The sequence below is a fragment of the Brachycentrus maculatus genome, unplaced genomic scaffold (assembly GCF_059751285.1).
Source record: "Brachycentrus maculatus isolate JH-2025_06_01 unplaced genomic scaffold, ASM5975128v1 h1tg000059l, whole genome shotgun sequence".
Lineage (NCBI taxonomy): Eukaryota > Metazoa > Arthropoda > Insecta > Trichoptera > Brachycentridae > Brachycentrus > Brachycentrus maculatus.
In genome coordinates this window covers 1,081,156-1,108,821 of record NW_028280813.1, presented here as the reverse complement: position 1 = coordinate 1,108,821, position 27,666 = coordinate 1,081,156, and the positions used below count along the sequence as shown (strand labels likewise).

General features: G+C 39.2%; 3 protein-coding genes across 3 annotated transcripts in view; 2 read left to right on the top strand and 1 right to left on the bottom strand.

Annotated features, from left to right (window-relative positions):
• The window catches only part of CCT7 (chaperonin containing TCP1 subunit 7), a 140,494-nt gene that overhangs the window by 67,562 nt on the left and 45,266 nt on the right, over nucleotides 1-27,666 (top strand). The gene's annotated exons all lie outside the window — the stretch shown is intronic.
• LOC148311720 (ribosome biogenesis factor Nop53) lies at nucleotides 2,763-15,803 on the bottom strand. Its single transcript, XM_088256232.1, has 8 exons — nucleotides 15,626-15,803; nucleotides 13,485-13,659; nucleotides 10,634-10,832; nucleotides 9,181-9,344; nucleotides 8,407-8,526; nucleotides 6,981-7,192; nucleotides 4,452-4,642; nucleotides 2,763-3,129 (listed from the first exon to the last, which is right to left on the bottom strand). Exons 1-8 carry the CDS (start codon nucleotides 15,763-15,765, stop codon nucleotides 2,963-2,965), a joined length of 1,368 nt encoding a protein of 455 aa, XP_088112358.1. The 5' UTR covers nucleotides 15,766-15,803; the 3' UTR covers nucleotides 2,763-2,962.
• LOC148311719 (transmembrane emp24 domain-containing protein 5-like) lies at nucleotides 16,642-23,813 on the top strand. The gene is made up of 5 exons (XM_088256245.1): nucleotides 16,642-16,835; nucleotides 18,477-18,620; nucleotides 19,581-19,757; nucleotides 21,405-21,671; nucleotides 23,209-23,813. Exons 1-5 carry the CDS (start codon nucleotides 16,830-16,832, stop codon nucleotides 23,287-23,289), a joined length of 675 nt encoding a protein of 224 aa, XP_088112371.1. The 5' UTR covers nucleotides 16,642-16,829; the 3' UTR covers nucleotides 23,290-23,813.

Here is a 27,666-nt window from a genome sequence, read left to right as displayed (position 1 = left end):
CCACCACTTGCGGACATTTTCATATAGTTCAAGTCCAATTTTAGCGTTGCGAGAGATATCACAAGCCTTTTTCCTTGAATTTGTGTCACTAAATATATCAAATGTAATTTGACACTTTATGAAATCAATATACAGTGCCAGCTCGATAATCCGAACGCAAATTGTGCAGGGGTCAGTTCGGATCAGGGAATCGTTCGGATTACATTACAGAGTGTTTTGATAAATATGAGAGAAAAGGGAAATTTCGGTTTATGAAGATTCTCTCTGTATGTATTACGTTTTTATTTAGGTACTGAATGAAAAATTTTAAATGATTTGCATTTTAATTTTAAAATAGCTTGAATAGTGATATATTTCAAAAAAATGCTTGGTATTTTGTGGCACAATTTTAATAAAATCAATGATTACACATTCTTATAAAATTTGTGACACTATTTTCATAAATTTAAATAATAATAATAATCCCTTTCCGCACCCCAATGGTGCATAGGGCACTGCTTCATATAAAGGCAGTGTTATCTCGATCGATTACACATGAAGGAAAGGTGATCAGCCCTCCACTTCAGGTACCAGTCCAGTGTAATATTGAATAAATATTAGAGTGAAAAAATCACTTACATTTATTCAACCCCCCTGGGAATCGAACCCGGGACCTCCAGAACGGTAGGCGAGCATGCTGACCATTACACTACGGAGGCGGACAAAGAAATTTCATAAATTTAATGACACATTATTATAAAATTTGTGGTACTTTTCACGATTCAGTTACAATTTTATATAATTTGATACTTTTCACAATTCAGTGACTATTTTATATAATTTTAATGTCACATTTTTATAAAATATGTGACGCTATTTTCATAATTTTAGTGAAACATTTTTATAAAATTTGCGGCACCATTTTCACAATTCAGTGACACATTTTTGTCATAATATTTGGTGACACATTTTCCCGTGTCCCTAATCCCGCAAGTGCTGGTCTGTGGGTAAACCAATGCAATAGTTTGTATGATATGTAAAGACGGTATTTGTGTGGCGAGATTTGCATAGATAGAAATGTGATGTCCTTTATACATATCGCTCACTCCTTTCAAGAACGTCATAAATCAAAAAACTTGATTTTTCATTAGAACGTTTTTAAAGTGTAAAAATAAAACACAATTTATTAAAAATAAATATCAAGCCACTTATTGAACTTTTAACTGTGCAACAGATCTTTTTAGGTACAACCTGAAGGTTTTTTTTCCATTTAAATAATATTTAGTATATTTAAAAAAATAATTAAACAATACATTTTCTTCAAAATGCAAAAACAACACTTTCTGCCCTGTAGCGGGTAAATATTAAGTTAAAAATATGCCTCTTTTGCTGGGATATAGTACATTTTCTGGGCATTCCGAAAACATGCACAATTGAAAACTGACGATTTTTGATTTATGACGTTCTTGAAAGGAGTGAGCGATATATAATATATATATATATATATATATATATATATATATATATATATATATATATATATATATATATATATATATATATATATATATATATATATATAGTAAAATGTATAGGTGGTACCTAGGTATTTTATTACAATTATTTTTTCTCCAAGGGGGGAGATGTAATAAAATACCTAGGTACCTAACCTACCTATATATTTTATTATATATATATAAACTTATTGAATGTCCGAACCAAATTGTGTGAACTTTGTGAAGTAACGGGTGACGGGAGTAGCTGTAAAGTGGGAATATGTGTATAAATTGTTGTAATAGAAGCGTCGCCGGTTATAAAACAAAGTAACACGAGAACTATATAGATGAACGCAAATAACTTGTTCTTACTAAACTAGTTTGTAAAGTAAATAAAAAGCTTTTTGAAGTAACCTTTTGTTTTATTTTAAATTTTATTCTTTTTAAGCGTCTGATGCTCATCTGTAGGTCGGAGAGAGAGAGGAGGGGAATGGATGTAAGGTATGATATTTGTACACACACGTAACGATGCTCTAGGAGGCACTGAGTGCTCCTATATCGTGTCCATAGAATGTCAGTAGTACAGTGGCGTGCACAGTTTTTAAAAATCAGGTTAGTAAATTGACTTTTTGTCCGCCTCCGTAGTGTAATGGTCAGCACGCTCGGCTACCGTTCTGGAGGTCCCGGGTTCGATTCCCAGGGGGGTCAAATAAATATAAATGATTTTTTCACTCTAATATTTATTCAATATTACCCTGGACTGGTACCTGAGGCGAAGGGCTGGTCATCTTTCCTTCATGTGTTAACGACGAAGATAACACTGCGTTTATATGATGCAGTGCCCTATGCACCATCGGGTGTGGATGAGGGTTTTCAACGATCAAGATAACACTGTTTATAACTGTAACTCACACATGTCTTGGTGGTAGGAGCTTCACCTTCTCGGAGTCCAGTAGAGGTCCCCCAAGGATATGACTTTGTTTGCGAGTGAGTGCTTCACAATTACAGAGAATGTGGATTGGTGTTTCGTTATCCTCCATACAAAATCTGCATACTGGGGAGTCATGTAGTCCAGTTTTTGTCATGTGTTTCCTCAGTCTGCAGTGTCCTGTCAAGGTCCTGGTTAGGATCCTTATTTGGTAATTCACAGGACGTAAAATACAATCAATCATTGGAGTTATATTTAATTCACGCAACCTCTTGACCAAACACAGAGCGAGTTAAATATAGCTCACATGGCATTCAACGTGTTTAGACACTTCTTTTGTTATATTAATAAACAAGACATTTTTGAAAGAGGAATAGAGTTTATTGTTTGTCTAACACTGCGGCTGTCCAAACTAAAAACACAGTAAGGGACATTTTTTTTGCAGTACGCTTTTTTGCATTTTTGGACTATGTAAAGTCCAAAAATGCAAAAAAACCTACTACAAAAAAAAAAGTCCCTTACTGTGTTTTTAGTTTGGACAGCCGATTGGTTTGCGGGGCTATTTTCTCTTGCTTGGCTTCACCGGACCCTCCTTGATCTCCCAGGGCAGCTTGTGCGAAGTTAGCGTGTATCGCTTCTTCTTGGCGACCTTCAGCGTGTGCGGGGCCGATACGGGGGCTATGCCCCGGCGCTGCAGCGACACAAAGTGCTCCGTGAGCCCCCCGCCTGGAACAGAACAGGTGTATTGTGCATTATGCAAAGCGAAGTGTATTGTGGACCTATCCTAATACAGTCAAAACCCCCATTTCAACTTTCAAAGGCAACAGAAGGCGCGTTGCAGGAGTCTGGGTGAGGACCGATGGTAGTTTATAAAGAACTCTCACGAGAGGTGGTATCAAAAATCGCTCACTCCTTTCAAGAACGTCATAAATCAAAAATCGTCAATTTTCAGTTGTGCATGTTTTTTGAATGCCCAGAAAAATGTACTATATCCCAGCAAAAGAGGCATATTTTTATATAATATTTACCCGCTATAGGACTGAAAGTGTTGTTTATGCATTTTGAATAAAAGGTATTGTTTAATTATTTTTTTAAATAAACTAAATATTTTTCAAATGGAGAAAAAAACTTCAGGTTTCACCTAAAAAGATCTGTTGCACAGTAAAAAGTTCAATAAGTGGCTTGATATTTATTTTTAATACATTGTATTCTATTTTTAAACTTTAAAAACATTGTGAAATATCAAGTTTTTTGAATTATGACGTTCTTGAAAGGAGTGAGCGAAATGATAAAACTAGCTAAGGACATTGCTACCATACACCAAGCTAGGACACAACGTGCCCAACCCGCTTCTAGTGGAACGGGAGGCCTGCTGAGGACAGTCAGCAGACTCTGAGCGGCTTCTCCTGAGCAGTTCTACGTGGTTTCCTCCCAGCAATGAGCAAATGCTGACAAGTTCCTGATTGGCCCACACTAGATTATCCCTCCTGTTCCCAACACAGATTTAAATAAAACACGTTTTTAGCTAGGAGAAATAAAAATCAGGTTAGTAATCTATAAACCTTGTACATAATAAGCAAGGTAAAGAATAAATGCAGCTATATATTTTTTTTAAAGACTACAAAGTACTCCCTGAATGGTACGCTTGTATTATTTGAAGAACTCAACAGCCCCTCATACTGGAAGTCCTGAAGAGGAGAAGGTGGACATGGTTGGGACATGTCCTTAGAATGCCAACTGAGGGCATCAACCCCTCGTGTCTCTTCTTCCAACCCTGAGGATTCCCCGGAAGGCCACTGACGACTATTATACACAATAAGCGAGGTGAATAAGAGATGCAACTCCCATCTAACAAAAAAAAACCAGTATAATCAGGTTTTGCCAGGTCGTAAGCCCTGGGATGCTAAGATTTCCAGACACTTTTAGGTAGGTTACCAAAGCATTCTGGGTAAGAATGCTGATGCAGTATTGTCTCGATAGCTATAGCATTGTACGGAGAGCCCGTTTGGGCGCAGATCACAAGGCGGACACCTCTCTCTGTCTCCTACCTTTGGGCACGAGGTTGCGCAGGTTCCCGCTGAGCTCGGCGGCCTCCAGGAACACGGGGGCCGGCTCCTTGTACCCGACGGCCTTCAGGCGCGGGGCAGGCGGGTTGTCGGAGCGCCGCTTCACCCGCGCCGCCCGCTGCTCCGAGAGCCTCTTCTCCCTCTCGCCCACGGACTTCTGGATGAAGCGCAATCTGAAAATTGCAAAGCGTCGCGGTGAATGTCCCGCGCGTTTACGAACGTAGCAGTGTTTTTTTTTTAATTACCTAACGTCCAAGTGACTCTGAAATCTAGCTACGGCTTATGCAACACCGTTTATCATGTCCCTACTCGGGCTTCAACTTTATAAGTATCATAGCCTGTGCCTACTCGTGAGTGGATTTACTCTTTATGTTTAAAGTTACTATAATTTCATGTGATGCATGAGTGAAAATTCTAGGCAAAAACACTCGCAACATAGCAGTGTGACGTCACCAAGCCCTTATAAGCGAGAACTAGCCGAGTACACTCTCTCTTCAGTCACCGAAACTGCACTTGAAATGTCGCTACATCCTACACCTCGCTCACTCCTTTCAAGAACGTCATAAATCAAAAATTGTCAATTTTCAGTTGTGCATGCTTTCGGAATGCCCAGAAAATGTACTATATCCCAGCAAAAGCGGCATATTTTTAACTTAATATTTACCCGCTACAGGGCAGAAAGTATTGTTCTTGCATTTTGAAGAAAAGGTATTGTATAATAAGTTTTTTAAATATACTAAATATTTTTCAAATGGAGAAAAAACCTTCAGGTTTTAACTAAAAAGATCTGTTGCACAGTAAAAAGTTAAAACACGACGCAAAGTAGAAGACTCTCTCTCTCTCTCTCTCGTCATCTCACCGGCAGCTTCTCTCAGCGGATGTCTCCTTCATTCATCCCACCTAACGACATCTTCCGTCTCGCATATTAGCACACTATCTGCGGGAAGGGTAATTTTACCTTATCACTCGACTCGTCGTAAATTGCGTGTAAGTTATTTTCCGCTGTAAGTTATGTCCGCCTCCGTAGTGTAATGGTCAGCACGCTCGGCTACCGTTCTGGAGGACCCGGGTTCGATTCCCAGGGGGGGTTAGAATAAATATGAGTGATTTTTTCACTGTAATATTTATTCAATATTACCCTGGGCTGGTACTTGAAGCGGAGGGCTGATCACCTTTCCTTCATGTGTAAACGATCAAGATAACACTGCGTTTATATGACGCAGTGCCCTATGCACCATTGGGGTGCGGATAAGGGTTTTATTATTATTATTATTATAAGTTATTTTTACGCAAGACATTTGCGGCATCTTTTGATTTCATATCATTATGTATATTCTTCTTCTCCGTCTTATTCCTCATTGCTGAGGGTTGTGACCCTTGCAGAAGCAATGACTCTTCTCCAGTTATCCCTTGACTGCGCTGCACGTAGCGCTCCAACCAGCGAGGTGCCTGCTGCTGCCTTAATTTGATCGGTCCATCGTGTGGGGGATCTTCCTCTCCCTCTCTTTCCCTCCAGGTTACCGATCACAACTAGTCGTTCCAGGCTATCCTTGTTGCCACGCGCAAAGAACTGGAGAATCCGTCGGGTACAGATCGATGTATACAGTATGGTTAAATGTTATCACTTCTTTCCAGAGATATTTATCTCTATTATAAGCGGGAATCTGCCCGCAGATAGTGTGTCAAGGCGGAGACTGACCTCCGCATTTGGTCGTAACGTAACATGTTTTTTTTTCAATTCAATTCAATTCAATTTAATAAATAATTAATATATACATTACAAACAAACATTTAAGGCGTATACATTAAAAAAACAAATTACGCAAGAAGACTCTTGTTAAATGTTATTTTTTGATATCTTATCAAAGATGAAGAAGAATATGGAAGTCTGGGCATTTACGGGGCTTACAACCGTCATAGGCTGGTTTAAGTGATCACTTTACACACGTGTAACATTCACCAATTCTACCCATTATTGACAACCACACTACTCAAATTCTTGGAAGTTCTATATATGTGAACCAATTTAGAAACCTTGTTCATGAATCACTAGAACTTCACTAGAGACATCTATTGGTGAGATGTAAAGAAGCTTTTTATTAAGCAGAAACTCTTATATTAAACTCTTGTTAAATGTGTAGAAGAATCTCGCTTCGGAAAACTCCTTCGGACACATGGAACAGATCTATATCCAATGTGATATTGTTCAACATAGCGGTAGCTCTTCCTACAGGCATAACCATCGGCAGGTAGGTCCTGTGTATAGGAATGTGAAACAATCTATGCCGACGCTGTCTTAGGTAACTATCGGGAACATACAGACCGATGCTCCGGATAATGTTAGGATGCGAGCATTCAGGCAGTCAGTACAGCGAGCCGAGCGCCCCATCCGTAGTTTCGGATGCTTGCTGACGCTCGCCGCAAGCGATGTTACCACGTTATGTTACGACGAAATGCTCCGGTCAGTCTCCACCTTTGCTCTCATCCTGGTGTTCCTAGCCTACACCTCACTTGTATATGTCGGCGATCTTCTTCTTCTCCCTTGCGAGCTCGCGGGCCGCTGCCTGGGCCTGGCGCTCCTCGCGGACGTGCCTCTTCTTCCTCAGGTCCTTCTTGCGGTTGCGGACGGCCGGGTTGACGGCGCGGTACTCGTCCCCGCTGCCCTCCGAGGGGGCCTTGGACGGCTCCGGCAGCCCCTGGCGCAGCTCCCTCAGGTCGTCTTCCTGGAGAACAAATAACAATTTCTGTATTTTTAACTTTTGGAATTTACACATGTGTATTTTTAATTTTGTTGAGGGATAAATATTGTATCCATCTGTGTGCACAATTTTCGGTAAATTTTCAGTTGCTGTATATTCATTCAAACCCTTTTCCGCACCCCAATGGTGCATAGGGCACTGCATTATATACACAGTGTTACCTTGATCGTCAGCACGCGAAGGAAAGGTGATCAGCCCTCCGCTTCAGGTACCAGTCCAGGGTAATATTGAATAAATATTATTATTATTTTTTTTAAAACCCTTATCCGCACCCCAATGGTGCATAGGGCAGTGTGTCATATAAACGCAGTGTTATCTTGATCGTTTGCACATGAAGGAAAGGTGATCAGCCCTCCGCTTCAGGTACCAGTCCATGGTAATATTGAATAAATATTACAGTGAAAAAATCACTTATATTTATTTGACCCCCTCTGGGAATCGAACCCGGGACCTGCAGAACGGTAGCCGAGCGTGCTGACCATTACACTAAGGAGGCGGACAAATGCTGTATATGCTTATCTATAAATAATTTCTAGAAATAAAAATGTTTTGAGTAAATTTTTTTTTTATTCTGCCCCTAAAGGGTTAACTATAACGATCAATTTCCTTTGAATCGCTTAAAACCAGACTATGATGGTCGTAAGCCCTGTAAATGCCCTGGTGATAATCCAGACTTGTGAACAAGTATTTGGACACACTCGAAACGTTATTTAACTCTTACCACTCTGTAGGCCAGACATTCTGGCCCGTATGATTCTAGTAGGCAGCTCCGCGGGCCACAATGTCTGGCCCGGCGCAGGTATAACTTTAATCACTGATCTCTCTATCACCCGAGTATATTCTACCAACAAATATTTCAGATAAATACAGTTAATCTTAATTAACATGGTCATACGAATTGCCAGACAGAGTGTCCCAAAATAAGGGGTCAAATAAATATAAGTGATTTTTTCACTCTAATATTTATTCAATATCACCCTGGACTGGTACCTGAAGCGGAGGGCTGATCACCTTTCCTTCATATGTAAACGATCAAGATAACACTGCGTTTATATGACACAGTGCCCTATGCACCATTGGGGTGCGGATAAGGGTTTGAATGAGTGAATGAACGAATACACACAAAAAATAAAGAAAAAATTCAAATAGAAACTATTTTTTAAATTTCATATACATACCATTTTCTGTTTGATGGAAACCTTTTTAAACATGGCTGATGTCACTCTGTTCAAATGCCGTTCTTCCTTCATGATTTTCTCCTCCTGCGTGACCACTTCCCGGAGCAACTCCTGGTGATCCTGATAAAGAGAAAAAACATACGTTAAATAATCCATAGGGTATTTATTTAATATATCGCTCACTCCTTTCAACAACGTCATATTTATCAAAACACTTGATTTTTCAGGAGATTGTTTTTAAACTTAAAAATATAATAAAATGTATTAAAAATAAATATCAAGCCACTTATTGAACTTTTTACTGTGCAACAGAATTTTTTAGGTAAAACCTGAAGGTTTTTTCTCCATTTGAAAAATATTTAGTATATTTCGTCCGCCTCCGTAGTGTAATGGTCAGTATGCTCGGCTACCGTTCTGGAGGTCCCGGGTTCGATTCCCAAGGGGGGTAAAATAAATACAAGTGATTTTTTTTCACTGTAATATTTATTCAATATTACCCTGGACTGAAACCTGAAGCGGAGGGCTGATCACCTTTCCTTCATGTGTAAACGATCAAGATAACACTGCGTTTATAAGACACAGTGCCCTATGCACCATTGGGGTGCGGATAAGGGTTTTATTATTATACTAAATTATATTGTATACCCACCAGGCCATGCCTTTGTGGGATCTTTTTTTGTATTCATTTTTATATTTTATTAATATTTTTTTCATATTTGAATTTATGTTATGTAATGCAAAAGAATTTAAAATAAAGAAAAAAAAATAATTCACCTGGAAGTTGGGATTGTAGCTGGCCCCCGGGTGGGGTGCCACCACGGCCTTGGCCCGCGCGGCCTTCCTGGCGGGGCGCTTGGGGCGTATCCGCGGCTCGTTGCAGTCCCGCGTGTCCCGGGACAGCCACTCCGACGGGGGCGCCGGGGCCTCCGGCGTCACGGCTGCGGTCAATTTCAATTATTATGAAAAATAACTAGCCAAGTATTTAGACGTGTCAGAGTACCTACCTTATATTTTATCTTTTGCACAGGTTTATAAAAAATTAATTCCCTATTGGATTACACTCATTTATTACTAACTAACCATCACGCCGCTTCCCCGCAGGGGTAGGCAGAGAGAATAGAGCGCCACACCACTCATCATTATCACCAATCATCAATCAAAACTTCTCTTCCAGCACTCTTAAACGCACTCAGTCGGTGCATCGGGCACCGTATCAAGGTTACACAAGATTATCAATAACTAACTAACCATCACGCCGCTTCCCCGAAGGGGTAGGCAGAGAGGATAGAACGCCACACCACTCTGTCCTTGCAAACAGTCTTCGCCTCTTCCACGTTCATGCATCTCCTCGTGCATACCCGCCGATTGTAACGGCTACTAACCTGACCGCTTTCAAGTATTTGGCATACCTGATCGTGCCATGTTTTTCTCGGTCTTCCTCTGCTCACATAAATTCTTTTGCATTTCACAATAAATTGTAATTGATAATAGGGATAATCTAGTGTGGGCAAGTCGGGAACTTCTCAGAATTTGCTCATTGCTGGGAGGAAACCACTTAGGAATACCCAAATTATTCTTCATCTATGTTGAGACACCCAGATTTGTGAACAAGGATTCAGACACACTCTAAATATTATGAAGATCAAAATTCACGAGTGATTTTTCACTATCATCCACACTCTTCTTCGTCTTTGTTGAGACACCCAGATTTGTGAACAAGGATTTTGATACGCCCTAAATACTGTGAAGATCAAAATACACGAGTGATTTTTCAGTCTCATTTATTAATTTTACTATCATCCACACTCTTCTTCGTCTATGTTGAGACACCCAGATTTGTGAACAAGGATTTTGAAACGCCCTAAATACTGTGAAGATCAAAATACATGAGTGATTTTTCATTCTCATTTATTAATTTTACCATCATCCACACTCTTCATCGTCTATGTTGAGACACCCAGATTTGTGAACAAGGATTTTGATACGCCCTAAATACTGTGAAGATCAAAATACATGAGTGATTTTTCACTCTCATTTATTAATTTTACTATCATCCACAATCTTCTTCGTCTATGTTGAGACACCCAGATTTGTGAACAAGGATTTTGATACGCCCTAAATACTGTGAAGACCAAAATACACGAATGATTTTTCACTCTCATTTATTAATTTTACTATCATCCACACTCTTCATCGTCTATGTTGAGACACCGACACAATCACGTACCTTCGTCCCCCCACAGGTCCTTGGTGATGTTGGTGCGGCACTCCTTGACCTCCCGCTTCCTCTGCCTGTCCAGCGCACGGTTCTTCTCGGCCATCTCAAACTTCTTCTTGTAGACGCCCTTCCTCATCTTCTTCGTCTCTGTCTTCTTGCTCAGGGTCACCGGGCGGACGTGGTTGCGCTTGCCGCTCGGGTCTCCCACCTGCGTCATCGATGATATCGTTCGTAAGTGAATACAGCACCAATATCGTTCGTTAATGGATACAGCACCAAGATCGTTCGTAAATAGACACAGTACCAATATCATTCGTTAATGGATACAATATCAATATCATTCGTAAATGGATACAGCACTAAAATTATACGTAAATGGATGCAGCACTAAAATTATACATAAATGGATACAGCACTAAAATTATATGCAAATGGATACAGCACTAAAATTATATGTAAATGGATACAGCACCAATTTCATTCGTAAATGGATACAGCACCAATATCAGTCGTAAATGGATACAGCACCAAGATCATTCGTAAATGGATACAGCGCCCATCTCATTTGTAAATGGATACAGCACTAAAATCATTTGTTAATGGATACAGCACCAAGATCATTCGTAAATGGATACAGCACCCATATTATTTGTAAATGGATACAGCACCAAGATCATTCGTAAATGGATACAGCGCCCATCTCATTTGTAAATGGATACAGCACTAAAATCATTTGTTAATGGATACAGCACCAAGATCATTCGTAAATGGATACAGCACCCATATTATTTGTAAATGGATACAGCACCAAGATCATTCGTAAATGGATACAGCACCCATATTATTTGTAAATGGATACAGCTCCAAAATCATTTATAAATGGATATAACACCAATATCATTAGTAAATGGATACAGCACCTATTTCATTATCAGTATACTTCGCAAATGGATACAGCACCTATATCATCATAAATACCATTCATAAATGGATACAGCACCTATATCATCATAAATACCATTCATAAATGGATACAGCACCTATATCATCATAAATACCATTCATAAATGGATACAGCACCTATATCATCATAAATACCATTCATAAATGGATACAGCACCTATATCATCATAAATACCATTCATAAATGGATACAGCACCTATATCATCATAAATACCATTCATAAATGGATACAGCACCTATATCATCATAAATACCATTCATAAATGGATACAGCACCTATATCATCATAAATACCATTCATAAATGGATACAGCACCTATATCATCATAAATACCATTCATAAATGGATACAGCACCTAAATCATTAATGCTGGGAACAGAGTGAATGGTGCACTAAAATTAGTTTTAGCAAATAAAAATCTATCAGCGGAAGCTAAACTGGCAGTACACAATGGAGTTCTGGTTCCAACCCTTATGTATGGAAGCGAAGCATGGAGTTGGCAAAAGAAGGATGAAAGCAGACTGAATGCAGTCGAAATGCGATCGCTCAGACGAATGTGTGGCAAAACGATGTTTGATAGATGTTCGAATGATGAAATAAGGAAAGAATGTAAGGCTGAGATAAGCATTATCGATAAAATTAAGAAAGGTGTTTTGAGATGGTTTGGACATGTGGAGCGTATGAGTGAAGAAAGAACGGTTAAACAAATTTATGAGGCGAATGTAGTTGGAAAAAGAAGCAGAGGACGACCGAGGAAAACTTGGCACAATCAGGTATGTCAAATACTTGAAAGCGGCCGGGTCAGGAGTCGTAATAATCTTCGGGTATGTATGAGGAGATGCATGAATGTAGAAGAGGCAAAGAATGTTTGCAAAGACAGAGTGGTGTGGCGTTCGATTCTCTCTGCCTACCCCTGCGGAGAAGCGGCGTGATGGTTAGTTAGTTAGTTAGTTAGTTAATCATTAATAATATCATTCATGAATGGATACAGTACTAATAGCATTATCAACATCATTCGTAAATTAATACAGCACCTATATAATTATAAATATCTTTCGTAAATGGATACAGCAACTCAAGTAATACACTAAACTCCCCGTTCACACGGTAGACGCGTTCCACGCTATAAGAGAGGCATCGGAAGACCCTAAAAGAGATGGTCCGACGACATTTAGCGACGGTAGATTTATAAATATATATATATATATATATATATATATATATATATATATATATATATATATATATATATATAAATATATATAATATATATATATATATATATATATATATATATATATATATATATATATATATATATATATATATATGTAATAAAATACCTAGGTACCTAGCATTTTATTAAGTACTTACATATAGTACCTACATAAAACAGATCTACCACCAGATGTCGCATGCGTCGCACTGAATAAAACAAAAGACGTCAGATAGAAAAAATACAATATTCTGAACTGTCAGAATCAGATAGATAGATAGAAAAATATTATAAAGATAAATTAAGAATAAACATTAATAACAAAGCAACACATTGTTTATTTTATATATTATATATATATATATATATATATATATATATATATATATATATATATATATATATATATATATATATATAATAAATTATCGTTTTACGGCCCGGTAAGAAATCTCATTTCTCAAATCTGGCCCGGCTACTGAAAACGTTGGCCACCCATGTTTTAGCCCCAGACACTTTTGGACCAAGTAGATTCTACTTGGTCCAAAAATGCAAAAAACGTACTACAAAAAAAAATGTCCCTTGGGGTGTTTTAAGTTTGGACAGCCAACAACGCAGTGAACTGTTTAGTAGAACAGCCAGGCGAAGGAGAAGAAAGTAGAAGAAGCATCAGTCTTACTTTTGAAGTGTTGACGAGTGCCTGGAGACATTTGGGCACTTCCGGCAGTTCCAGGAGCTTCCTTTGCCGCGCCGTTAGACTCCTTGTGGCTTTGACCTTAGCTTTAGTGCTTCTGGTGGAAGGCTCCGTGTCTATGATGAACAGCTCCGCGTCGGGCTTCTCCGCGAATGGAGTGCTGAAGCAAAACAATAACATCGATGATAAAATTAATTTATTAACTAACTAACTAACTAACCATCACGCCGCTTCCCCGCAGGGGTGAGCAGAGAGAATAGAGCGCCACACCACTCTGTCCTTGCAAACATTCTTCGCCTCTTCCACGTTCATGCATCTCCTCATACATACCCGCCGATTGTTACGACTCCTAACCTGACCACTTTCAAGTATTTGGCATACCTGATCGTGCCATGTTTTTCTCGGTCTTCCTCTGCTTTTTTTCCCGCTAACATTCGCCTCGTAAATTTGTTTTACCGTTTTTTCCTCACTCATTCGTTCCACATGTCCAAACCATCTCAACACACCTTTCTTAATTTTATAGATAATGCTTATCTCAGCTTTGCATTCCTTCCTTATTTCACTATTCGCGCATCTATCATACATCGTTTTGTCGCACATTCTTCTGAGAGATCGCATTTCGACTGCATTCTGTCTACTTTCATCCTTCGTTTGCCAACTCCACGTTTCACTATACATTAGAGTTGGAACCGGGACTCCATTGTGCACTGCCAGTTTAGCTTCCGCTGATAGGTTTTTATTTGCTATAACTGATTTCAGTGCACCATTCACTTTGTTCCCAGCATTCACTCTCCTTTGTAAGTCTTTATCAATATTTCCATCCCTAGAAAACATACTACCCAAATACACGAAATCATCTACCTGTTCCAGAATCTCTCCGTTTACCAATATTTCACATTCAGATCTGCGTTCTTCTCTTTCAAAAACCGTAATCTTGGATTTGCTAACATTCATCAATAAATCGCTTTCCTTGCACACATTATACTTTATAATTATTTTTAATTATAGATTTACTTAATACAGTGAAACCTATATCTATCGTTCCGCGAATAATCGTTTTCCCGGATGTGTCCTTTATTTCTTCTACCCCGAATTTATTTCATACAAAAATAGATCGCAACATTTCGAGCGTGTCCAAATACTTACATCTCACCAATAGATGTCTCTAGTGAAGTTCTAGTGATTCAAGAACAAGGTTTCTAAATTGGTTCATATATATATATATATATATATATATATATATATATATATATATATGTATATATATATATATATATATATATGTATGTATATATGTCATATTTATATGTCCGCCTCCGTAGTGTAATGGTCAGCACGCTCGGCTACCGTTCTGGAGGTCCCGGGTTCGATTCCCAAGGGGGGTAAAATAAATAAAAGTGATTTTTTCACTGTAATATTTATTCAATATTACCATGAACTGGTACCTGAAGCGGAGGGCTGATCACCTTTCCTTCATGTGTAAACAATCAAGATAACACTGCGTTTATATGACACAGTGCCCTATGCACCATTGGGGTGCGGATAAGGGTTTTATTATTATTATTATATATAGAACTTCCAAGAATTTGAGTAGTGTGGTTGTCAATAATGGGTAGAATTGGTGAATGTTACACATGTGTAAAGTGATCACTTAAACCAGCCTATGACGGTCGTCAGCCCCGTGAATGCCCAGACTTCCATATTCTTCTTCATCTTTGATGAGATGTCAAAAAATAGTATGAAAAGAAAATTAACTAAATCATTTGGCAAACAAATGCGTTTTTAAATTTTTTTCTTGCTACATACCATTACACGCTCACTGTTTCTAACTACTGGTGGAAGAGCATTCCATGCCATCGCACCCACAACGGCAAAGACACATTCGCCAAATATTCTGGTAAGATAGCATTCCACGAACGGTTCAGTAATAGTATGATATGTACAAAAGGAAAGAAAAATTCATTTAAAAAGCAAATTATTTTCCCTAGATCATTGCCATACTTTTTTTTTTATTCCAGAAATTATTAAAGCCCCCTTCAGAGTGTATTTTTTCACGTAAATGGCGGTATATAAGGTATTTAGCCAAAACAAAAACATAACCTATAAAACGATGTTTTTATTCTCACCCAAGACGCTCCTCTAGCCTTTGATCCTCCAGGAAATCCTCCACATCCTGTATGTCGACATTTTTGCGCCAGGAAATTTTATTTTTCTTAGACACATGACGCTTTTTCTTAGTTTTTTCGACTTTTTCTGAAGCGACCATTTTGACACTTGACGGCACGTGTACGTCAAAATAAAAAGATTGCCACGCGGAAAAATATACTACTACTTTAATATGAATGCTATGCTGCCAGCTAGAAAATATATCAATTTAAAACTCACTGAATGAGGTGAATAGAAACGTTTTCCAAGAAATTTATTTCATAATCTGCGAATATATTCCATTTATATTTTTCAAAAAAAAAAAAAAAAAACGATGTGAATGGTGCACTAAAATCAGTTTTAGCAAATAAAAATCTATCAGCGGAAGCTAAACTGGCAGTACACAATGGAGTTCTGGTTCCAACCCTTATGTATGGAAGCGAAGCATGGAGTTGGCAAAAGAAGGATGAAAGCAGACTGAATGCAGTCGAAATGCGATCCCTCAGACGAATGTGTGGCAAAACGATGTTTGATAGATATTCGAATGATGAAATAATGAAAGAATGTAAGGCTGAGATAAGCATTATCGATAAAATTAAGAAAGGTGTGTTGAGATGGTTTGGACATGTGGAGCGTATGAGTGAAGAAAGAACGGTTAAACAAATTTATGGGGCGAATGTAGTTGGAAAAAGAAGCAGAGTACGACCGAGGAAAACTTGGCACAATCAGGTATGTCAAATACTTGAAAGCGGCCGGATCAAGAGTCGTAATAATCGTCGGGTATATATGAGGAGATGCATGAATGTAGAAGAGACGAAGAATGTTTACAAAGACAGAGTGGCAGGCGTGGCATTCGATTCTCTCTGCCTACCTTTGCGGTGAAGCGGCGTGATGGTTAATTAGTTTTTAAAAAACTTGTGCAAAAAAAAAATACAATTTAAGGTAGGTACTCTAAAACGTCTAAATACTTGGCTAGTTATATTACACGATAATTGCCATAAATCATAATGACAGTATATACGTTTGCCCGTTGACAGCTGAGCGTATACAAACGAACCAATTCGGAAATTTAGGCGGTTAGTTGAGTCTTTTCATTGAGTTTAATTGAATTCGCCGGCGGAAGAGCGTAAAGGCAGTTCAATATCGTCGCCGCATCGAAGCAGAGTGGCTCGCAACACGCCGGCCATGTTCGTAAGTGCTGTTAATTATTGAATTGTAGATGTATTTATAGATTTTCTTACAAATACAGCCGGCTTCCATTCGCCAGAAATAGTATATTTAATAAGATCCTTCGGAATTTGTCCATACCACCATTGGGTCGTTACAAATTGAATTCTGTCAATATCTTGCTTGTATTTTCGTAAATATGTGGCGTACCTGACATTTAAACCTGCATGACTTTATTTTTATTTTAACCCCCCTTCCCGGTGGTGTGTACCTAGTACACATTGCTTCTAATAACCATTATATCTTTATAAATATAATAAATACAAGGCTAAGATTTTAGTTATTCCTCCATAACATATTAACGCATTCATTTAAAAAATAATATTGATAATAATCACAATTTATCGGGTACATCGGAGGCATTTTGCGAATATCGGAAACAGATTCGCGTACAAACAGCGCGTGAAGAGTTTGCGGGAACCGCGACACTATATTCGCATCTCACTCTTGCATACTTGCACTGTGCAAGCGTGAGGAGCTCAAAGCTCAATGTTCTCTGGCTAGCAACTAGCGGGATAGCGGCAGTAGCTTTTGGGCTTCCGACAAGAGCGGACCTATGCTTGTTCCGTGAGCGTTGCCAGATGTTTTTTTAAAAAATGTTTTTATCAAATAAATCAAATATATATTATAATTTTTGAATAATTAAACATGAATAATAATAATAATTTTATTAATTGTCCGCCTCCGTAGTGTAATGGTCAGCACGCTCGGCTACCGTTCTGGAGGTTCCGGGTTCGATTCCCAAGGGGGGTAAAATAAATATTAGTAATTTTTTCACTGTAATATTTATTCAAAATTACCCTGGACTGGTACCTGAAGCGGAGGGCTGATCACCTTTCCTTCATGTATAAACGATCAAGATAACACTGCGTTTATATGACAGTGCCCTATGCACCATTGGGGTGCGGATAGGGGCTTTATTATTATAATTTCATGTAATTCATGAGTGAAAATTCTAGGCAAAAACTCTCGCTATTGTTGATAAAACCAAATAAATTTGTGCTTTTTATAAACCTGTGCAAAAGATAAAATATAAGGTAGGTACTATAGCACGTCAAATTTTTTAATTTTTTAACTTAATATTTACCCGCTACAGTACAGAAAGTGTTGTTTTTGCATTTGGAATCACCTTTCCTTCATGTATAAACGATCAAGGTAACACTGCGTTTATATGACAGTGCACCATGCACCATTTGGGTGCGGATAAGGGTTTTTTTAAAAATAATAATAATAATAAATTTGGATAACTTATATAGCGCCATTATCGTAAAATAATACCTCAAGGGCGCTTCACTGTGAATGAATTGGGGAAAATATTATGGTGGAAATGATTTAGCAAACAAATGTGTTTTTAGTCTTTTTCTAAAGATCATCTCACTCTTAGGAGTCGGTGAGTTTATCTTCTCTGCCTACCCCTGCAGGTAAACGGCGTGATGATAGTATTACTAAAATTGATGATATTAGCAAACGTACATGCTTGAATTTTCATTTGTTTGCGATTGATATCGGCACGAAGTGTGTGCCGGGGGTGGGGGGTTCCATCGGCGACGACACAGACTGTGTGCCGACTTCGGGTAAAGAGTTGATGACGTCGCTTTGTTCCAGGAGTTGGTTACGCTGTTCGGACTGCTGGCGGCGACCGCCGGCACCAGCTTCCAGCGCGACCTGACGGTCAACGTGGCCGCGGGCAAGTCGGACTGCTTCTATCAGGCCGCGACCCAGGGGCAACTCATCGACATCGAATACCAGGCGAGTTTCTTCTTCGAACCCTTGTCCATAGCTGGTGACAGGTCGCAAGCCCTGTAAATACCCAGACGTCCATAATCTTACAACGTTTTGAGTGTGTCCAAATGCTTGTTCACAAATCTGGTTTACCTCGCTTGGGAATTGTTTTTAACATTTATTTTACATCTCTACATAGATAAAGAAGAATATGGCATCTGTCATAGGCTTGGTTAAGTGATCACTGTGCACGCGTGTAACATTCACCAATTCTATCCATGATTGACGACCACACTACTCAAATTCTCGGAAGTATATAAATGAAGCAATTTATATATCGCTCACTCCTTTCAAGAACGTCATAAATCAAAAAACTTGATTTTTTAGGAGAATGTTTTTAATGTTTAAAAATATAATACAAAGTATTAAAAATAAATATCAAACCACTTATTAAACTTTTTTCTGTGCAACAGATCTTTTTAGGTAAAACCTGAAAGTTTTTTCTCCATTTGAAAAATATTTAGTATATTTAAAAAAAATAATGAAATAATACCTTTTCATCAAAATGCAAAAACAACACTTTCTGCCCTGTATCGGGTAAATATTAAGTTAAAAATATGCCTCTTTTGCTGTGATACAGTACATTTTCTGGGCATTCCGAAACATGCACAGCTGAAAATTGACGATTTTTGATTTATGATGTTCTTGAAAGGAGTGAACGATATATGATGCAATTTTGAAACATTGTGCTTTAATCACTAGAACTTCACTAGAGACATCTATTGGTGAGATGAAAAGGAGCTTTTTATTAAGCAGAAAAATCGTTAAATTGTATGTGAAGTCCGAATCCTGGATTATAATCACATACATGAGTAATCATTTAACTGGTCAAATTATAAGTTAAAAAATGATAAAAACACACTCAAAATGTTGTAAAAAAATATATATTGAAGAATCTACTCAAACGTTCACATGTCTCCCTTTCAGGTGATTGACGGTCGTCTCGGGTCCCTGGACATTGGGTTCGTGCTGCTGGCGCCCGGCGGGCGGGTGCTGCAGGCCCCCGGGCGGCGCCAGGCGGGCGCCTACAAGGACAAGGCCCCCGAGAGCGGGGACTACCGCTTCTGTTTCGACAACACGCACAGCTCTTTCAACTACAAGACGGTAGGTGGAGATCATAGTCAACTGAGCTGGGCTGTGGGTCTTGCAAGCTAAGTGTGTCTGGCGAGCGAGTTCTTGTGAGCGTAGTGTGTGGACGAGTGAGTTCTAGTGAAGTGAGTTGTATGTGAGGAGTGAGTTCTTGTGAGTTGAACTGTATGTGAGGAGTGAGTGAGCTGTATGTGAGAAGTGAGCTCTTGCGAATGAAATTGTGTCTGACGAGCGAGTTCTTGTAAGCGAAGTGTGTCGAGGAGTGAGTCTCGTGATCTGAGCTGTGTCTGAGGAGTGAGTTCTTGTGAAGTGAGCTGTGTCTGAGGAGTGAGTTCTTGTGAAGTTAGCTGCGTCTGAGAAGTGAATTCTTGTGAAATAAACTGTGTCTGAGAAGTGAGTTCTTGTGAAGTTAGCTGCGTCTGAGAAGTGAGTTCTTGTGAAGATATCTGCGTCTGAGAAGTGAGTTCTTGTGAAGTTAGCTGCGTCTGAGAAGTGAGTTCTTGTGAAGATATCTGCGTCTGAGAAGTGAGTTCTTGTGAAGATATCTGCGTCTGAGAAGTGAGTTCTTGTGAAGTTAGCTGCGTCTGAGAAGTGAGTTCTTGTGAAGATATCTGCGTCTGAGAAGTGAGTTCTTGTGAAGATATCTGCGTCTGAGAAGTGAGTTCTTGTGAAGTTAGCTGCGTCTGAGAAGTGAATTCTTGTGAAGTAAACTGTGTCTGAGAAATGAGTTCTTGTGAAGTTAGCTGCGTCTGAGGAGTGAGTTCTTGTGAAGATATCTGCGTCTGAGAAGTGAGTTCTTGTGAAGTTAGCTGCGTCTGAGAAGTGAATTCTTGTGAAGTAAACTGTGTCTGAGAAATGAGTTCTTGTGAAGTTAGCTGCGTCTGAGGAGTGAGTTCTTGTGAAGATATCTGCGTCTGAGAAGTGAGTTCTTGTGAAGTTAGCTGCGTCTGTCGAGTGAGTTCTTGTGAGCGAAGTGTGTCTGGCGAGCAGGTTCTTGTGAGCGAAGTGCATCTGGCGAGTGAGTTCTTGTGAAGTGAACTGTGTCTGAGGAGTAAGTTCTTGCGATCTTTAGAACCTTGATGTTGGACAAGAGTTCTCTGTGAGATCCAGCTCTTCTGAGAACTTCTTCACCTGTGACCCTATCCACCCAGTGTGGATGAAGCATTCTGCGGTGAAACCATGCTTCTATTCAATTCATTGTATTCACCTTGAGGGTCCAGGATTGGAGTTGTATAATATCGCTCACTCCTTTCAAGAACGTCATAAATCAAAAATTGTCAATCTTCAGTTGTGCATGTTTTCAGAATGCCCAGAAAATGTACTATATCCCAGCAAAAGTGTCATATTTTTAACTTAATATTTACCCGCTACAGGGCAGAAAGTGTTGTTTTAGCATTTTGAAGAAAAGGTATTGTTTAATTATTTTTTTGAATAAACTAAATATTTTTCAAATGGAGAAAAAATATTCAGGTTTTACCTAAAAAGATCTGTTGCACAGTTTAAAGTTTAGTAAGTGGCTTGATATTTATTTTTAATACATTGTATTATATTTTTAAACTTTTAAAACGTTCTACTGAGAAATCAAGTTTTTTGATTTATGACGTTCTTGAAAGGAGTGAGCAATATGGTTATATATAATATTATAGCTCTGTGCGTCTGTAGGTGTACTTTGACGTAATGATCGACAACCAATCCGCCGAGGACCCGGAGTCGCCCGAGGAGGAGGACGACCTCCCGGGCGAGTCGCACGCGCGGCTGCTGGCGCTGGCGGCGCGCCTGCACGGCCTGCTAGCCCATGCGCGCCGCCTGCAGGAGGCGGGCGCCGCGGCCAGCGCGCGCGACTCGCACTACGCCGAGGGCGCGCGCTCCCGCGTGCAGCTGTGCTCCCTCGGGCACGCGGTGGCGCTCCTGGCTGTGGGGGCCCTGCAGGTGCTGACCTAATTATACTCTGGCAGTCTGCCGCCCGACCCTCAGTATACTAATCACAAGTAGCCGCAACACCCAATTCCCATCTGTACAATGTTTGCAGGCGTCTCTCGCGCTCTACCTAAAGTAAGCAAATAGAACGCTCGCAAGCGTCTCCCGCTCTCTACCGACAGTATGGAAAAGGACCCTAATTATACTCTGGCAGTCTGCCGCCCGACCCTCAGTATACTAATCACAAGTAGCCGCAACACCCAATTCCCATCTGTACAATGTTTGCAGGCGTCTCTCGCGCTCTACCTAAAGTAAGCAAATAGAACGCTCGCAAGCGTCTCCCGCTCTCTACCGACAGTATGGAAAAGGACCCTAATTATACTCTGGCAGTCTGCCGCCCGACCCTCAGTATACTAATCACAAGTAGCCGCAACACCCAATTCCCATCTGTACAATGTTTGCAGGCGTCTCTCGCGCTCTACCTAAAGTAAGCAAATAGAACGCTCGCAAGCGTCTCCCGCTCTCTACCGACAGTATGGAAAAGGACCCTAATTATACTCTGGCAGTCTGCCGCCCGACCCTCAGTATGCTAATCACAAGTAGCCGCAACACCCAATTCCCATCTGTACAATGTTTGCAGGCGTCTCTCGCGCTCTACCTAAAGTAAGCAAATAGAACGCTCGCAAGCGTCTCCCGCTCTCTACCGACAGTATGGAAAAGGACCCTAATTATACTCTGGCAGTCTGCCGCCCGACCCTCAGTATACTAATCACAAGTAGCCGCAACACCCAATTCCCATCTGTACAATGTTTGCAGGCGTCTCTCGCGCTCTACCTAAAGTAAGCAAATAGAACGCTCGCAAGCGTCTCCCGCTCTCTACCGACAGTATGGAAAAGGACCCTAATTATACTCTGGCAGTCTGCCGCCCGACCCTCAGTATGCTAATCACAAGTAGCCGCAACACCCAATTCCCATCTGTACAATGTTTGCAGGCGTCTCTCGCGCTCTACCTAAAGTAAGCAAATAGAACGCTCGCAAGCGTCTCCCGCTCTCTACCGACAGTATGGAAAAGGACCCTAATTATACTCTGGCAGTCTGCCGCCCGACCCTCAGTATACTAATCACAAGTAGCCGCAACACCCAATTCCCATCTGTACAATGTTTGCAGGCGTCTCTCGCGCTCTACCTAAAGTAAGCAAATAGAACGCTCGCAAGCGTCTCCCGCTCTCTACCGACAGTATGGAAAAGGACCCTAATTATACTCCGGCAGTCTGCCGCCCGACCCTCAGTATACTAATTACAAGTAGTACTAATGAACCTCACCTATGTTCAAATGGAGTAAACTATGTATACTTCACACAGATGGCGCCGCAATCAGCTATACGCCCAAATCTATTAAATAACTACTCGCGTGTGAAAGGGATCCAAGACCCTTGGATATATACAAGTTCTAAAAGCTAATGCAATATGGATACCTAATAACATCTACCATACATGGTTTTGGTTTTCATAAGAAAAACTATATGTATGTTTATATATTTTTTTGCAGGTCATTCTAGTTCGAAGCCTGTTTGATGACAGATCTCGCTTACACAACGTGATGAAGAAAATTCCCATTGGAAAATCATAAACTGACTGAATTCTTCCTTCCAAGCCATCATTTTTATATCGGATACGATTTTTTAAATTTTTTTTTTTTATAAGATGTGATAGAGAAATCAATTTAATTTTAATATTATATAATTTAAACTCACGGTGAGTGAGTTCATGTAGATACATGAATGAGCTATTGTAAACTAATCTGTATCTGAGGCATGAGTTATTGTAAACTAAACTGTATCTGAGGCTGAGTAATTGTAAACTAAACTGTATTTGAGGAATGAGTTTTTGAAAACTAATCTGTGTCTGAAGCGCGAGTTATTGTAAACTAAACTGTATTTGAGGAATGAGTTATTGTACAGTTTAGTGTTTGAATACAAGCATAGATGGCAGTAGCAGTCCCATTGTAGAAATAAATGTCCCCGAGCTTTGGTTATAAGCGCGGGCGTTCATGTACCACCAAACTTCCTTATAGGTCGATAAATTTAATCTAAATTGTGAATAATTTACCAAAGAAAGGTTGTGTTTTTTTGAGAAAATAAAATGTGTAATAAATAATGTGTTTTATTTATATTTCTTTAAAAAAAATCTTCCCTTACGGTGCTAAAAACTTCCGCATGCTCCGGTTATATGTATTTTATACACCATATGAAAATCTGATTTCGCCACGGACAAACGGCCCTTTTCAGGGCCACTGAATCAATTTGTACTGGTCACAAGAAAGTCCTTCTTCGGGCCACTAAATCAATTTGTACTAGTCATAAGAAAGTCCTTCTTAGGGCCACTAAATCAATTTGTACTGGTCACAAGAAAGTCCTTCTTAGGGCCACTAAATCAATTTGTACTAGTCACAAGAAATCCTTCTTAGGGCTACTAAATCAATTTGTACTAGTCACAAAAAATCCTTCTTAGGGCTACTAATTTTTAAAAAAACTAACTAACCATCACGCCGCTTCTCCGCAGGGGTAGGCAGAGAGAATAGAGCGCCACACCACTCTGTCCTTGCAAACATTCTTCGCCTCTTCCACGTTCATGCATCTCCTCATACATACTTGCCGATTGTTACGACTCCTAACCTGACCACTTTCAAGTATTTGGCATACCTGATCGTGCCATGTTTTTCTCGGTCTTCCTCTGCTTCTTTTCCCGCTAACATTCGCCTCATAAATTTGTTTTACCGTTCTTTCCTCACTCATTCGCTCCACATGTCCAAACCATCTCAACACACCTTTCTTAATTTGATGGATAATGCTTATCTCAGCTTTGCATTCCTTCCTTATTTCACCGTTCGTACATCTATCGTACATCGTTTTGTCTACTAATTACTTTTTAATTTAAGTTTTACTTGGTAAAAATCAATATTTCTTAAAATCAACACGTGTTTCAATGCACTCCGCATCTTTTCAAATACTCTATGATTGTTAAAAATAATGCGGAATCGTCGAAAGACGGCCACAATAGATTTTATGAAAAATATGGCTATCTTTACCAAGTAAAACATGAATTAAAATGGATAGTTATTACCACAAAGTGACTGCGGAATCAATGAATAAAACTACTAATCACTGTTTAACTGGATCCACGCGGCTCGCACAAGCGTATGTGTTTTAACAAGACATGCCCCATACGTGGCTGACATAAGCGTTTGTGTTTTCACTTTGCTCCAAGTTTCCAACCTCAGTTCAACTTGGAGGGATTTTTTCATGGTGTGGAACTTTGGATAAAATAATACGTCAATCCTTGGCCTTATGACATCTGTTGAAATATCTGACTAATAATTTGTAACATCACAAGGATAAATAAAACAACAGATCCCTGATTTTTCTTGCGGTCGGTAATTAGTCCGCGCCATAATCATGCCCTATATCTGTCTCACTCTCGACGCTACGCATCGCCAGTGGGTAAGAGTGACACACGATGCGTGCTTTGATTTATTTATGTTACGATCTAATTTGTTTATATTACGATATATTTCAAGAATAATGTGACACACGTGTATTATAGAGTACCAAAAAGGCACAATGAATCCCATTGAACGTTTTTGTTTAGGAAAATAAATCGTTTCATAACTAAATACATGATAAAAGTAATCATTTAAAAAACGGCGAAATACAGCCGCGCACGAGCGTCTCTTAGGAACAAAGTTAACGCGTTTAAAAGGTTAACGTTGTTTGTAATTACTGCAGCTTCCACACATCAGTGTAGGTACCAGCACTCCGTCCTTCTCCGGGCATCAGGGAAAAAGGGATTCAAGCAATAAAACATGTATTATAATTTTTTTTTTTGACATCTCATCATAGACGAAGAAGAATATGGAAGTCTGGGCATTTACGCAGCTTACGACCGTCATAGGCTGGTTTAAGTGATCACTTTACACACGTGTAACATTCACCAATTCTACCCGTTATTGACAACCACACTATTCAAATTCTTGGAAGTTCTATATATATGAACCAATTTTGAAACATTGTTCTTGAATCACTAGAACTTCACTAGAGACATCTATTGGTGAGATGTAAATAAGCTTTTTATTAAGCAGAAACTCTTTTACTAGTGTGTGAGGTCCTGGATTATGAGAAACGCCAGAAAATATCATTTTCACCTTTATAATTTAAGCTTATAATTTAATTTTTGTAAATAAAATGTGTTTTTTAGTGTTACCGTAGACAGAATAAGGACCATTTTCAGGGCTGTTAAACAAATTTGTATTATTCATAAAAAAGTCCTTCTTAAGGCTGCTAATAATTGTTTATCTTACGACCCCGCTGCAGCTCCTGGACATCAGGGTGCGTGCCAGCACTCTATCTTTCTTCGGGCATTAGGAAAAAAGGGATTCAAATATTAAATCAAGTGTTTTGAGTTTTCCCATAGGCCCTTTTCAGGGCTGTTATACAAATTTGTACTATTCACAAAAAAGTCCTTCTTAGGGCTGCTAATAACTGTTTTTCCTTATGACGCCGCTGCAGCTTTTGGACATCAGGGTGGGTGCCAGCACTCCGTCCTGTCAGAAAAAAGGGGATTCAAGCAATAAAACAACCATTTCGAGCGTCACCACGGACAAAATAATATATTAATAGTATATTTACATTTTTAAATAAAATAAAAATAAATTTATCACTAAGAGACATCGAATACATGATAGGGAAACGGTAGTGTTTATTTTTTCGTAGGCCGAAATACAATGACATACTACGCAAGACGAATCACCGTCGGCTCGGGCTTCAGACCCGCCACATATGGAGCTGGCGAGTTTGCCCCCCGAGCCATCGCTGCTTTCCTCAGAGAGGGTTCATTAAATTATTCTAATACTTGACACACCCGGCGGATAAGGCCACATCTGGAAAAATCTAAATCTAGTCTTATATTCAATATATATATATATATTGCATGACTGCAGATATGACATTATTCATCGGGCGTGTCCAACTTACAAAACTAACTGTATACAAATTGTTTTACTAATATTTTTAAATGATTTTTTTACAATTCAACAAGTTAGCCGGCAAATACGTATATATACCTATGTATATATATATATATATATATATATATATATATATATATATATATATATATATATATATATATATATATATATATGCACACACATGTACGTATATCGCTCACTCCTTTCAACAACGTCATATCGTCAATTTTCAGTTGTGCATGTTTTCGGAATGCCCAGAAAATGTACTATATCCCAGCAAAGGCGGCATATTTTTAAGTTAATATTTACCCGCTACAGGGCAGAAAGTGTTGCTTTTGCATTTTGAAGAAAAGGTATCGTTTAATTATTTTTTTAAATATAAAAAATATTTTTCAAATGGAGAAAAAACCTTCAGGTTTTACCTAAAAAGATCTGTTGCACAGTAAAAAGTTCAATAAGTGGCTTGATATTTATTTTTAATACATTTCATTATATTTTTAAACATTAAAAACGATCTCCTGAAAAATCAAGTTTTTTGATATATGACGTTGTTGAAAGGAGTGAGCGATATATACACACATATACATATATATACACCCATATATATTTATGTGTATATAACCGGCTACTCGATATGAAGTATTGGCAACTAAGCTATCGCGCCGAGACCTAACACTAACACAAGAACCCGGTCAGACAACCGTAATACAGATAACCGTGACTCGGTTAATCACAGAAAAAAAAACAACAGAACGTTCATTCGATTTCTTGCACGGAATATATGTACGCCGGCGGGCACGTTGCCGGGCAGCGATACCTTCCAACCGACCTGGCTTGTACATGAGTGGGAAGGACAAAAGAAATCCAAGAGATCTTATTTATGTAATTGTAGAGTCAAGAATGAAAATGGAGAAGAGCAGGGAGCAGGATCGGGTAAGGAGTTGACGGGGAGAACCAATTCATGCAACTGTAAAATTAAAG

What these genes read in the sequence shown, in the direction of transcription:
- LOC148311719 (XM_088256245.1), top strand. An exon ending in TCATCGACATCGAATACCAG is followed by an intron (nt 18,621 to 19,580) that starts GCGAGTTTCTTC and finishes TCTCCCTTTCAG; the next exon opens with GTGATTGACGGTCGTCTCGG. An exon ending in GCTCTTTCAACTACAAGACG is followed by an intron (nt 19,758 to 21,404) that starts GTAGGTGGAGAT and finishes GTGCGTCTGTAG; the next exon opens with GTGTACTTTGACGTAATGAT.
- LOC148311720 (XM_088256232.1), bottom strand. Translation starts at nt 15,765, where the DNA reads ATGGTCGCTTCAGAAAAAGTCGAAAAAACTAAGAAAAAGCGTCATGTG. An exon ending in GCTACAATCCCAACTTCCAG is followed by an intron (nt 8,527 to 9,180) that starts GTGAATTATTTT and finishes TCTCTTTATCAG; the next exon opens with GATCACCAGGAGTTGCTCCG. An exon ending in GCGCAACCTCGTGCCCAAAG is followed by an intron (nt 3,130 to 4,451) that starts GTAGGAGACAGA and finishes GTTCTGTTCCAG; the next exon opens with GCGGGGGGCTCACGGAGCAC.